A 13523-nucleotide genomic window follows, 5' to 3' on the forward strand; every position below is an offset into this window, starting at 1 on the left:
GATAGCACCTCTGGAAACTGTTGTGCTGATTTAAAGAAGCAATAAAACTGTCCTTCTTTAGACTAGTTGAGTATCTGGAGCATCAGCATTTGTGGGTTCGATTACAGGCTCGAAATGGCCAGAAACAAAGACTTTCTTCTGAAACTCGTCAGTCTATTCTTGTTCTGAGAAATGAAGGCTATTCCATGTGAGAAATTGCCAAGAAACTGAAGATCTCGTACAACGCTGTGTACTACTCCCTTCAAAGAACAGCGAGAGAACAAGTATATTAGAGTGTCTAGTTTGAGAAACAGATGCCTCACAAGTCCTCAATTGGCAGCTTCATTAAATAGTACTCACAAAACAGTCTCAAGGTCAACAGTGAAGAAGCGACTCCGGGATGCTGGCCTTCTAGGCAGAGTTGCAAAGAAAAAGCCATATCTCAGACTGGCCAATAAAAATTAAAGATTAAGATGGGCAAACGAACACAGACACTGGACAGAGGAAGATTGGGAAAAAAGTGTATTGGACAGACTAAAGTTTGATGTGTTTGGATCACAAAGAAAAACATTTGTGAGACGCAGAATTTTTTTTACATTTGCTGGAGGAGTGCTTGATGCCATTTGTCAAGCAATGTGGTGGTCTGAGGGTGCTTTGGTGGTTGTAAACTGGGAGACTTGTACAGGGTAAAAGGGATCTTGAAGTAAGTCTTTCACTCCATTTTTCAATGCCATGCCATACCCTGTGGACGGCGTTTAATTGGAGCCTATTTCCTCCTAGAACAGGACAGTGATCAAAAGCACAGCTCCAAACTATGCAAGAACTATTTAAGGAAGAAGCAGTCAGCTGGTATTCTGTCTATAATGGTGTGGCCAGCACAGTCACCAGATCTCAACTCTATTGAGCTGTTGTGGGAACACCTCCCTATCCAACTTGTGGGAGGTGCTTCAGGAAGCATGGGGTGAAGTCTCCTCAGATTACCTCAACAAATTGACAACTACAATGCCAAAGGTCTTCAAGGCTGTAATTGCTGCAAATGGAGGATTCTTTGACAAAAGCTCATTTTGAAGGACACAATTATTATTTAAATTAAAAATAATTATTTATAAACTTGTAAACGTCTTGATTATGTTTTCTATTCATTTTACAACTCATTTCATGTATGTTTTCATGGAAAACAAGGGCATTTCAAAGTGACCCCAAACCTTTGAACGGTAGTGTATAAATGTGTGTATATGTATGCATGTACAGTGGGGCAAAAAAAGTATTTAGTCAGCCAATTGTGCAAGTTCTCCCACTTAAAAAGATGAGAGAGGCCTGTAATTTTCATCATAGGTACACTTCAACTATGACAGACAAAATGAGAAAAAAAAATCCAGAAAATCACATTGTAGGATTTTTAATGAATTTATTTGCAAATTATGGTGGAAAATAAGTATTTGGTCACCTACAAACAAGCAAGATTTCTGGCTCTCACAGACCTGTAACTTCTTCTTTAAGAGGCTCCTCTGTCCTCCACTCGTTACCTGTATTAATGGCACCTGTTTGAACTTGTTATCAGTATAAAAGACACCTGTCCACAACCTCAAACAGTCACACTCCAAACTCCACTATGGCCAAGACCAAAGAGCTGTCAAAGGACACCAGAAACAAAATTGTAGACCTGCACCAGGCTGGGAAGACTGAATCTGCAATAGGTAAGCAGCTTGGTTTGAAGAAATCAACTGTGGGAGCAATTATTAGGAAATGGAAGACATACAAGACCACTGATAATCTCCTTCAATCTGGGGCTCCACGCAAGATCTCACCCTGTGGGGTCAAAATGATCACAAGAACGGTGAGCAAAAATCCCAGAACCACACGGGGGGAGCTAGTGAATGACCTGCAGAGAGCTGGGACCAAAGTAACAAAGCCTACCATCAGTAACACACTATGCCGCCAGGGACTCAAATCCTGCAGTGCCAGACGTGTCCCCCTGCTTAAGCCAGTGCATGTCCAGGCCCGTCTGAAGTTTGCTAGAGAGCATTTGGATGATCCAGAAGACGATTGGGAGAATGTCATATGGTAGGATGAAACCAAAATATAATTTTTTGGTAAAAACTCAACTCGTCGTGTTTGGAGGACAAAGAATGCTGAGTTGCATCCAAAGAACACCATACCTACTGTGAAGCATGGGGATGGAAACATCATGCTTTGGGGCTGTTTTTCTGCAAAGGGACCAGGACGACTGATCCGTGTAAAGGAAAGAATGAATGGGGCCATGTATCGTGAGATTTTGAGTGAAAACCTCCTTCCATCAGCAAGGGCATTGAAGATGAAACGTGGCTGGGTCTTTCAGCATGACAATGATCCCAAACACACCGCCCGGGCAACGAAGGAGTGGCTTCGTAAGAAGCAAGGTCCTGGAGTCAGTCTAGCCAGTCTCCAGCCAGTCTCCAGATCTCAACCCCATAGAAAATCTTTGGAGGGAGTTGAAAGTCCGTGTTGCCCAGCAACAGCCCCAAAACATCACTGCTCTAGAGGAGATCTGCATGTAGGAATGGGACAAAATACCAGCAACAGTGTGTGAAAACCTTGTGAAGACTTACAGAAAACGTTTGACCTCTGTATAAGGCCATAAGCCAACAAGAAAATGCTCATCCAGAAGGGGGTGTTCCTAGTGGCCGTATTCCACTAGGAACCGTGTTCCTAATGCAGGCAAACTTAAATTCGTCTTACCAAATTTCTACCACCATGTCACGTGCAACTAGAGGGGAAAAAAAACTCTGGACCACCTTTACTCCACACACACTGATGCATACAAAGTTCTCCCTCATCCTCCCATTTGGCATATCTGACCATAATTATATCCTCCTGATTCCTGCTTACAAGCAAAAACTAAAGCAGGAAGTACCAGTGACTCGCTCAATACGGAAGTAGTCAGATAACATGGATGCTATGCTACAGGACTCTTTTTCTAGCCTAGATTGGAATATGTTCCGGGTTTCATCCAATGGCATGGATGAGTATACCACCTCGGTCATCGGCTTCCTCAATAAGTGCATTGACAACGTCGTTCCTACAGTGACCGTACGTACATATCCCAACCAGAAGCTATGGATTATAGGCAACATCCGCATCGTGCTAAAGGCTAGACCTCCCACTTTCAAGTAAGTGAGACACGAATCCGGACCCTTATAAGAAATCCCGCTACACCCTCAGACGAACCATCAAACTGGCAAAGCGTCAATACTACATCGGCTCTGACGCTCGTCAGATGTAGCAGGGCTTGAAAACTATTACAGACTCCAAAGGAAAACCCAGCCGCATGCTGCCCAGTGACACAAACTTACCAATTCGAGGCATGCAACGCTGAAGCATGCATGAGAGCACCAGCTGTTCTAGACGACTGTGTGATAACGCCCTTGGTAGCCGATGTGAGCAAGACCTTAAAACAGGTCAACAGGTTTCTTGGCCCAAGCAAGTCTCTTCTTATTGGTGTAGTAGTTTCTTTGCAGCAATTTGACCATGAATGCCTGAATCACGCAGTCTCCTCTGAACAGTTGATGTTGTGTCTGTCACTGGAACTCTGTGAAGCAGTTATTTGGGCTGCAATCTGAGGTGCAGTTAACTCTAATGAACCTATCCTCTGCAGCAGAGGTAACTCTGGGTCTTCCTTTCCTGTGGCAGTCCTCATGAGAGCTAGTTTCATCATAGCGCTGGATGGTTTTTACGACTGCACTTCATTTTCCGTATTGACTGACCTGCATGTCTTAAAGTAATGATGGACTGTTGTTTCTCTTTGCTTATTTGAGCTGTTCTTGCCATAATATAGACTTGGTATTTTACCAAATAGAGATATATTCTGTATACCACCCTACCATGACACAACGCATCTGATTGGCTCAAACGCATTAAGAAGGAAATAAAAGATTGCACTATTTAACTTTAAACAAGGCACACCTGTTAATTGAAATGCATTCCAGGTGATTAGCTCATGAAGCTGGTTGAGAGAATGCTATGAGTGTGCAAATCTGTCATCAAGGCAAAGGCTGGCTACTCTGAAGAATCTCAAATATAAAGTGTATTTTGATTTGTTAAACACTTTTTGGGTTACTGCATGATTCCATATGTGTTAACATCATAGTGTTGATGTCTTCACTATTATTCTACAATGTAGAAAATAGTAAACATCAAGAAAAACCCTTGAATGAGTAGGTGTGTCCAAACTTTTGACTGGTACTGTGTGTGTATATGCCTATTTTACATGTATTTGCAGTGCATTTAAAAAGTATTCAGACCCCTTCCCCTTTTCCAAATGTTGTTACATAACAGCCTTATTGTAAAATTGACTCCATACTATTTTCCTTATCAATCTACACACCCCATAATGACAAAGTGAAAACAGGTTTCTATACTTTTTTGCAAATTTGTAAAAAAAACAAACAGAAATACCTTATTTACATAAGTATTCAGACCCTTTGCTATGAGACTCAAAGTTGAGCTCAAGTGCATCCTGTTTCGATTGATCGTGCGAAATTCAATTTAATTGGACATGATTTGGAAAGGCACACACCTGTCTATGTAAGGTCGCATAGTTGACAGTGCATTTCAGAGCAAAAACCAAGCAATGAGGTCGAAGGAATTGTCCTTAGAGCTCCAAGACATGATTGTGTTGAGGCACAAATCTGGGGAAGGGTACCAAAAAATGTCTGCAGCATTGAAGGTCTCCAAGAGAACACAGTGGCCTCCATTCTTAATTTGATGAAGTTTAGACCCAACAAGAGTTCCTGGAGTTGGCCGCCTGGCCAAACTGCAATCTTGGAAGAGCCTTGGTCAGGGAGGTGACCAAGAACCTGATGGTCACTCTGACAGAGCTCCAGAGTTCCTCTGTGGAGAAGGTTATCCTTCTGGAAGGGTATACCACCTCTGCAGCACTCCACAAATCAGGCCTTTGTGGTAGAGTGGCCAGACGGAAGCCACTCCTCAGTAAAAGGTATATGACAGCCCGATTGGAGTTTGCCAAAAGGCACCTAAAGGACTTTCAGACCATGAGAAACAAGATTGCCAAGCGTCATGTCTGGAGGAAACCTGGCACCATCCCTATGGTGAAGCATGTTGATGGCAGCATCATGCTGTGGGGATGTTTTTCAGCGGGAGTGACTGGGAAACAGGATCCAGGGTAAAGTGCAGAGAGATCCTTGATGAAAACCTGCTCCAGAGCACTCAGGACCTCAGACTGGAGCGAATGTATACCTTCCAACTGGACAACGTCCCTAAGCATACAGCCAAGACATTGCAGGAGTGGCTTCGGGACAAGTCTCTGAATGTCCTTGAGTGACCCAGCCAGAGCCTGGATTGAACCATATCAAACATCTTTGGAGAGACCTGAAAATAGTTGTGCAGCGACGCTCCCAATCAACCTGGCAGAGCTTGAGAGGATCTGCAGAGAAGAATGGGAGAATCTCCCCAAATACAGGTTTGCCATGTTTGTAGTGTCATACCCAAGAAGACTTGATGCTTTAATCACTGCCAAAGGTGCAAAGTACTGAGTAAAGAGTCTAAATACTTGTGTAAATGTTATATTTGAGTTTTAAAATTATTTTTAAAAATAAATGTGCAAACATTTCTAAAAAACAGTTTTTGCTTTGTCATTATGAGGTATTGTGGGTAGATTGATGAGGATTAAAAAAAAAATCGGTTTTAGAATAAGGCTATAACGTAACAAAATGTGGAAAAAGTCAAGGGGTCTGAATACTTTCCGAATGCACTGTAATCCCTTATTCTTAGTACTAAACGGTCTCCATATATACTTCGAGACATTTTTTAAAACTGGTCGGGGGACCTTCAGACGAGTCTTGTGAGGCCTATTGGTCGTCCTAGAGCTAAACGTGTTCATGAGAGTCTCACCTTTCCACAGAGGAGTCATATTAGTGTTTAGTTCAAATTGTTTGAACGCTACGTACAGAAGTTAGCAGATCGGATCTTCCGTCAGACGAGTCCCAAGACACTTGTGGGGGTCTAAAAACAAAACTGAGAACACCATCGTGTTTGTGGGAGTCTTTCTTTACATAGAGGGGTCATAATAGTTTTGTAGGCCAAACCGTTCAGATGTTAGACAATTCTTTTGAGAAGAACGATTTTTGGGATATCTCATGGTCTGACAAACACCGCTCTGTCACCTTTCACCGCAGATGTGGAAGTGCGACATCGACGGAGGAGGTGGGTTGAGACGCATCCAATGCAAAAAAATGTTTCTCTAGCTTAAACTGACAGATTTTTATGGGGATTTTTTTATAATGCTAATAAGATATCTATGGGGGCGTGGACATTGACTCTATGGGTTAACCAACTGACAGAAAACCAACCAACTGACAGAAAACCAACTAACTGACCATCAAATTCCCTTCCATTGACCAACTGACCATCTCAACCCCTGCCATTGAGCATCTGACCAATCTATCCCCATAGATGTATCATAGGCAGTGTTCAATCAATTCACCCTTTAGCCCTTAGGTTCCCAGCGGAGGGAGACAGCAGATCGGAGGGGAGCCAGGGAAAGGGAGGGCAGACAGCAGAGCCAACGGAGGGGAGCCAACGGAGGGGAGCCAGCGGAGACAGCGGAAGGGAGGGAGGTGGGGGGGGGATGGAGTGGAGACGGGAGGGAATCCAGTGGAGGGGAAGGGAGCCAGCGGACAGGAGGGAGGGTGGACGTGGCTGAAGGAGTTTTTATTGGGAGAGTGTGTGGGGGGGGGGGGGGGGGGGGGGGGGGGGGTGCGGTGCACAGGAAATGGACTCTGTCACCCCACATGTATTACTGTCTGCTGATCGCAGGTGCTGTGTGTGTGTGTCTACTTGCCTTGTGTGATGCAGGTGTCTTGTTTTGTGTGTCTATGTAATTCAGGTGTGTATGTTTGACCTGTGTGTGTGTGTGTGTGTGTGTACCGGTTTCCTCATGCCTTAGTGGATTGGTCACAAACCTTTTCTGAGCCAAGATTATTTTCTGAGTCAAAACGAAGGCTGAGATCTATCACTCAGATTTGTTTTTAAAACATTACTTAAAAAACTTAAGCCTATGTAACATTAACCTCTTAAAAACGGGCCTGTAGCAATGAGGTTTGTGTAGTTGGCTATAGGCTCAATATTGGCTATTCTTAAATAGCCCTGCCAATGTTGTTCTTCTCAGACGATTTTAACATGATTTTTTTAACTATATATTATATCCTATTGCTAAACAACCGACATGTACGTGTTTGTGAGAGTCTCACCTTTCCACAGAGGTTCATATTAGTGTGTAGTTCAAACTGTTCGGATGCTGCAGACAGAAATTGGCAGATTATATTTTAAAACGTGAGGTATATGATCACACTGGTCATCGATCATTTATTGCATTACTTGAGGCATAAATTGAAGTCATTTGCATTTTAAAAAATAATAATTTTGAGAATAAGAACTGCTGCACCAAGTCATGTTATACATGTGATTAGAGAGCGGGAAATACTCCTCGTTGTTAGAAAGACACAACATCTGACTTGACCCTCTACACACTCACTGACACTCCAACATACAAACACTCAATTCATTATTTGCTCACACATACATAATATGCACATATATTTATACTGATTTTACACACACGCACAGCCAACCCACTTACATACAATCATCATATACACTACTGCAGCTCCATTTATCATATATCCTGATGCCTAGTCACCTTACCCCTATACATATCCACCTCTATCACGCCAGTATCCCTGCACATTGTAAATATGGTGCTGGATCTGACTGACCTTGTGTATAGTATGCTTACTAACTTTTTCTTTGTTATTTCTAGTTTTACATTGTTATTGATTACTGCACTCTTGGGTTTAGAGCTCGCAAGAAAGGCATTTCACTGTACTTAACCAAGCAAGTCTATCGATACACTTTGTGGAGTGAGTGGATAAGGAGAGGGCGTTTTATGGCTTGTAAGTGTTGAATAAAGTGTTGACAGTGCTGAATAAAATCTTAATCATGAACTCACTCATAAATACAGCAGCCATTTGCTGAATTCGTTGATAGTCTTGCTCTCGGTATGTTTTGAAATCTCACACAATAGAGATGACTATCAACTTCGCTGTGGGCTGGTGGAAGCTGCAGACACTGATCTGAGCTATCTGATTGGCCAGCGGTAGGCCTATAGGTGCACTTGATTTGCTCTCTGGGTCTGCCGGATAGGCGGAGTTTATACCTTCAGATCCATGAAACGCCACGCATTGCATTTGAAGTGTGTGTGGGGAAATTTCTCAGTGACCCCAAAATATTGAACGGTAGTATATACAGTTGAAGTCGGAAGTTTACATACACTTAGGTTGGAGTCAACTCATTTTTAAACCACTCCACAAATTTCTTGTTAACAACTATAGTTTTGGGAAGTTAGGACCTCTACTTAGTGCACAAGTAATTTTTCCAACAATTGTTTACAGACAGATTATTTCACTTATAATTCACTGCATCACAATTCCAGTGGGTCAGAAGTTTATATACACTAAGTTGACTGTGCCTTTAAACAGCTTGGAAAATTCCAGAATATGATGTCATGGCTTTAGAAGCTTCTGATAGGCTAATTGACATCATTTGAGTCAATTGGATATGTATTTCAAGGCCTACCTTCAAACTCAGTGTCTCTTTGCTTGACATCATGGGAAAATCAAATGAAATCAGCCAAGACCTCAGAAAAAACATTGTACACCTCTGGAGCAATTTCCAAACGCCCTGAAGGTACCACGTTCGTCTGTACAAACAATAGTACACAAGTATAAACACCATGGGACCACGTAGCCGTCATACCGCTCAGGAAGGAGACACGTTCTGTCTCCTAAAGATGAACGTACTGTGGTGTGAAAAGTGCAAATCAATCCCTGAACAATAGCAAAGGACCTTGTGAAGATGCTGGAGAAATCCGGTACAAAATTATTTATATCCACAGTAAAACGAGTCCTATATCGACATAACCTGAAAGGCCGCTCAGCACGGAATCAAATCAATCAATTTTATTTATATAGCCCTTCGTACATCAGCTGATATCTCAAAGTGCTGTACAGAAACCCAGCCTAAAACCCCAAACAGCAAGCAATGCAGGTGTAGAAGCACGCTGGCTAGGAAAAACTCCCTAGAAAGGCCAAAACCTAGGAAGAAACCTAGAGAGGAACCAGGCTATGTGGGGTGGCCAGTCCTCTTCTGGCTGTGCCGGGTGGAGATTATAACAGAACATGGTCAAGATGTTCAAATGTTCATAAATGACCAGCATGGTTGAATAATAATAAGGCAGAACAGTTGAAACTGGAGCAGCAGCACAGTCAGGTGGACTGGGGAAAGCAAGGAGTCATCATGTCAGGTATTCCTGGGGCATGGTCGGAAGAAGCCACTGCTCCAAAACCGCCATAAAAAAGCCAGACTACGGTTTGCAACTGCACATGGGGACAAAGATCGTACTTTTTGGAGAAATGTCCTCTGGTCTGATGAAACAAAAATAGAACTGTTTAGCCATAATGACCATTGTTATGTTTGGAGGAAAAAGGGGGAGGCTTGCAAACTATAGTTTGTTAACAAGAATTTGTGTGGTTGAAAAAATAGTTTTAATGACTCCAACCTAAGTGTATGTTAACTTCCGACTTCAAGTGTGTCTGTGTGTGTGAATATATGTATGTATATACAGTATTTCCTGAGCTTTTAAAAATATCCTAGATATAGAACAGACCCTTGTTTCTTACGATTTATTTTTTTACTGTCTTTTTTGCCATTTTATGAATGTATTATTCATTCTGTTTCTCTGTGCTATAGAAGTAAAAGTCAAATAAAATATTTTAGCACTTAAAATTATTATTTTTTAAAAACTAAAGTGGGCTTAAAATTCAAAATCTATCTAGAGTTAATGTGCTTCTGACATTTTGACAGCTCCGGCAGAGTTGCATTGATAGTGGGACAAGGTTGCACTGTTCAAACTATACACACAGACTTGGTATGAACTGCTGTCCATCCTAAGCAAGGAATGTGACTTATTCTACCTTGTCATGGTGATTTAGCTTAAGTTTAAGATTACAATGGTTCTTAAGATTGTTAAATTACATGACCCTGAACTCATGTGCCCTCTGTCATTGGTTTCCTCAGGTCACCTGTTCTATAAGTTTGGCATCACTGAGTCAGATTGGTACCGTATCAAGCAGAGCATCGACTCCAAGTGTCGCACTGCATGGAGACGTAAGCAGCGCGGCCAGAGTCTGGCAGTCAAGAGCTTCTCCAGACGTAGTGCCAACGCACCGGGAAGCTCAGGTAATTTCTGGAAATAGCAAGTGTGTGTGTGTCTCACACGCACACACATCTTTTCACTTATTTGTATGTAAGGAATCCAGTGAGTAATGCAGAGTGTAGCAGATGGTTATAATCTCCACAACACAACAACGCCTCCTGTCCTCCCCTCCCTGAGATCCATCACCTCTCAACCCTGACCGGAGAGAGTGGGACAACAAGGGAAACCCAAATATCCTGTGAGCCAACTGTGTGTACATTGTAGAATCACAGCCCGCTCTCCTCCCAGGCCACACACACCACTATAAAGTAAACACACACACACACTCCAGAGCAAGTTCTCTCATACTCCTCTTAATAAAACTGCATTGGAATTAAACTAATAGGCTGGAAAGAGGTGGCTGGGCCTGTTTTTAAACAGTTATTTATTAATGAACGGGGAGAGAGGGCTAACACAAAGTACTGTCTCCACGAGCCACCTGGCTCTCACCTTCACTACCAATGACTGGGCTGTGGAGGATTTATATACTGCAATACTTGGACTGTGTCCCAAATGGCAACCTATTCCCTATATGGTGCATTACTTTTGACCAGGGCCCATGGGTCTCTCTCTGGTCAAATGTAGTGCACTATAGGTAACTCACATAATAAAGGAAAATCCAACATAAAGTGTCTCAATAGAGCATTGGACCACCGTGAACCAGAACAGCTTCAATGCACCTTGGCATAGATTCTACAAGTGTCTGGAACTCTATTGTAGGAATGCGACACCATTGTTCCACAAAATTTTTTTGTTGATGGTGGTGGAAAACACTGTCTCAGGCGCCGCTCCAGAATCTCCCATAACTGTTCAACTGTGTTGAGATCTGGTGACGGAGACGACCATGGCATATGGTTTACATAATTTTCATGCTTATCAAACAATTCAGTGAACACTCGTGCCCTGTGGATGTGGGCATTGTCATCCTATGGGGGCAAAGTCATGGTAGCCAAAATAATGGCCACAAATAATGACCTGCCCAGCATTTTTATATATGACAGGAACCAGATCTGTGTGGAAGCACCTGCTTTCAATATACTTTGTATCCCTCATTTACTCATGCGTGTCCATTATTTTGGCAGTTACCTATATATAAGGTAAAGGGTGTCATTTGGGACATGTTAATGCTGTAGGATGGGAGAAAGAACTCTCACTGGCAGGAAACACAACACATGTCCATGATATGAGCTGCACCAAGCAGATATCTGTGCTACATGTTTTGTCTATCATGATATAATTATTTTGAGTGAATTCTTTAGGCCTACTTTGTCACTTCTCAGTGTGGTGTGATTTCCTCAATGTAGGCCTCCATCAATCTAGCAACAAAAAAAGCATTCTCATAGCGAGCAGGCACACACGCATGCACCAGTGTAAACACACACACACACAGTGAGATAATAGATGAAGCTGTGGTGGGCCGATGGGGGACGTTATGGTGTGTGATTTAGACTGAGTTGTGGGTGTTTAGACTGAGGCAGGGGGTTTATGTTTGACGGCTCATTCGTGTGTGTGTGTGTGTGTGTGTGTTTTGGATTGCTAGCTTGAGAGTCCTTGTGTTATTTAGACATGTTTGATACAGTGTAAACACACTGCATCACCCAGCAGATGGCCTGTGCTCAGTTTTCCAAAATCCTCTTAAGGCTAAGTTCATCGTTAGAACCTTCGTAGGTGCATCGTTTCCCAAAACCATTGTCACTAAAGTTGCAATTGAACGCTTGTTAATCATGGACTGCCTTAGACCACTCGTTGAGCAGTTAAGTGCATGTTTAGATGCATTTTCCACAGACCTCTACTAAACAGAATCAAGATGTTTATCTGTCTCTCTGTGACTGCCGATAACTTCAAAACAAAGTTGACTACAAATACAAAGTTACCAATGTCTTTGCAGTTGTTACAAACAAGTGAATGATAAAAATATGCTAGAAATGAAAACCAAGAATACTGTATTAAAAGATAAATAGCCTACCAAAAGTATAGGCTATATGAGCCTATATATTTCAATGATATTGATATCAATTTCATGTCCATTCAATTTAGTTTTATTTGGCTACTGTCTGTATTTTGTTGCCTCAATATATTTGATGACGTGTAGCTAACAGGTGTGCCTTATCTTGATATAGTGCAATATTATTGGGTAAGCATTAGAATAAGCTGCCTCAATATTTGCTGCCATAAGTGATAATATCTCTCTAGGAGCTGATCCGTCATCAGTATTGTGGAATAATTCTGATACGGTGATCGGAAAGCAGCACTGCCTTTCTTTGGAACCTATCATTATCAACACATGCCTCAACAAGGCACTTAGCAAACTTTCTTTCGGCGTGGTGTTTTGGAAAACACATGTTACATCTTCGGCCATTGCGAGAACGATACATTGTTAAAACACTCGTAAGCCTAAGTTCCTTCGCTATTGTGAAACCAGGCCATGGGCTGTTGCCAAGTGTTCCTTCAGAGGTGAAAGGGGCTCTTCTTTCAGCCTCCAGGCGTGTGCTAACCCCCCTCCTCCCTCCAACTAATGGATCTGGGGGAGTCTTATCAATTTTCTGATCCTAGATCTGTGACTAAGCTGGGCAACTTCTACCACACCTTACTGTTGTTAACTCATCTGCCCTGTGCTCATGCCCCTCCTCCCTAGAGGGTGGCGCTGTGGTGGAGGCAGCCCAGCAGACTCTACACTACACCCTGGCCAACCAGACTGTCCAGCAGGTCCAGATCCATCGCATAGGAGAGGACGGACAGGTGCAAGTGGTGAGTGTCACTGTCTCCATCCTCTATCTGCGTCTCCTCTCTCCTTCCATCTCTCATTCCTGCTCTACTGCCCGTTTTCTCTGTTAATCTCTCTCATCCTCTTTCACTTTCCTTTGTCTCTAACCAGACCTATTTCTCTCTGGAGTCTTTTCTCTTTTTCTCCTCTCGTGACCCCTCTTTCATGTTTGTCACTACTTTCTCTTATCCTCTTTTTTCCCTCTCCTTTTTTGCACTCCATATCTCTCTGCCTTCTGTCTCGATTCTCTCTGTCTTGTTCTCGTTCTATCACTCTCTTCTCTCCACACACACACACACAACCCTCCTCCAGTTTCTTAGTCATCTGAGAGTCCCAGAGTGAGTCTCTTATCTGTGTTGTGTGGGTAGATCACCTCACCCTACTATACTGAGACTGTCCACCGCTCCACAGGAAGACAGTGTGTCAATGAAGCAGAGTTCCATCATGCTCAGGGATTCGATTGAACAACCT

The 13523-nt window shown here is 42.7% G+C and overlaps 1 protein-coding gene across 7 annotated transcripts in view; it reads left to right on the forward strand.

Moving 5' to 3' along the window:
- LOC110497605 (protein BANP) overlaps positions 1–13523 on the forward strand; it is a 69527-nt gene that overhangs the window by 15066 nt on the left and 40938 nt on the right. For 5 of the 7 annotated variants that reach the window (XM_090209369.1, XM_036956501.2, XM_036956494.2 and 2 more), the window contains 2 exons: positions 10111–10272; positions 12924–13036. In XM_090209369.1, the coding sequence (XP_090065495.1) occupies positions 10111–10272; positions 12924–13036 (275 nt within the window). The remainder of the gene's footprint in view (positions 1–10110; positions 10273–12923; positions 13037–13523) is intronic. The other 2 variants (XR_016488623.1, XR_016488622.1) reach the window with 1 other exon arrangement.

The sequence above is a fragment of the Oncorhynchus mykiss genome, chromosome 2, assembly GCF_057628025.1.
Source record: "Oncorhynchus mykiss isolate SJ-2025 chromosome 2, ASM5762802v1, whole genome shotgun sequence".
NCBI lineage: Eukaryota > Metazoa > Chordata > Actinopteri > Salmoniformes > Salmonidae > Oncorhynchus > Oncorhynchus mykiss.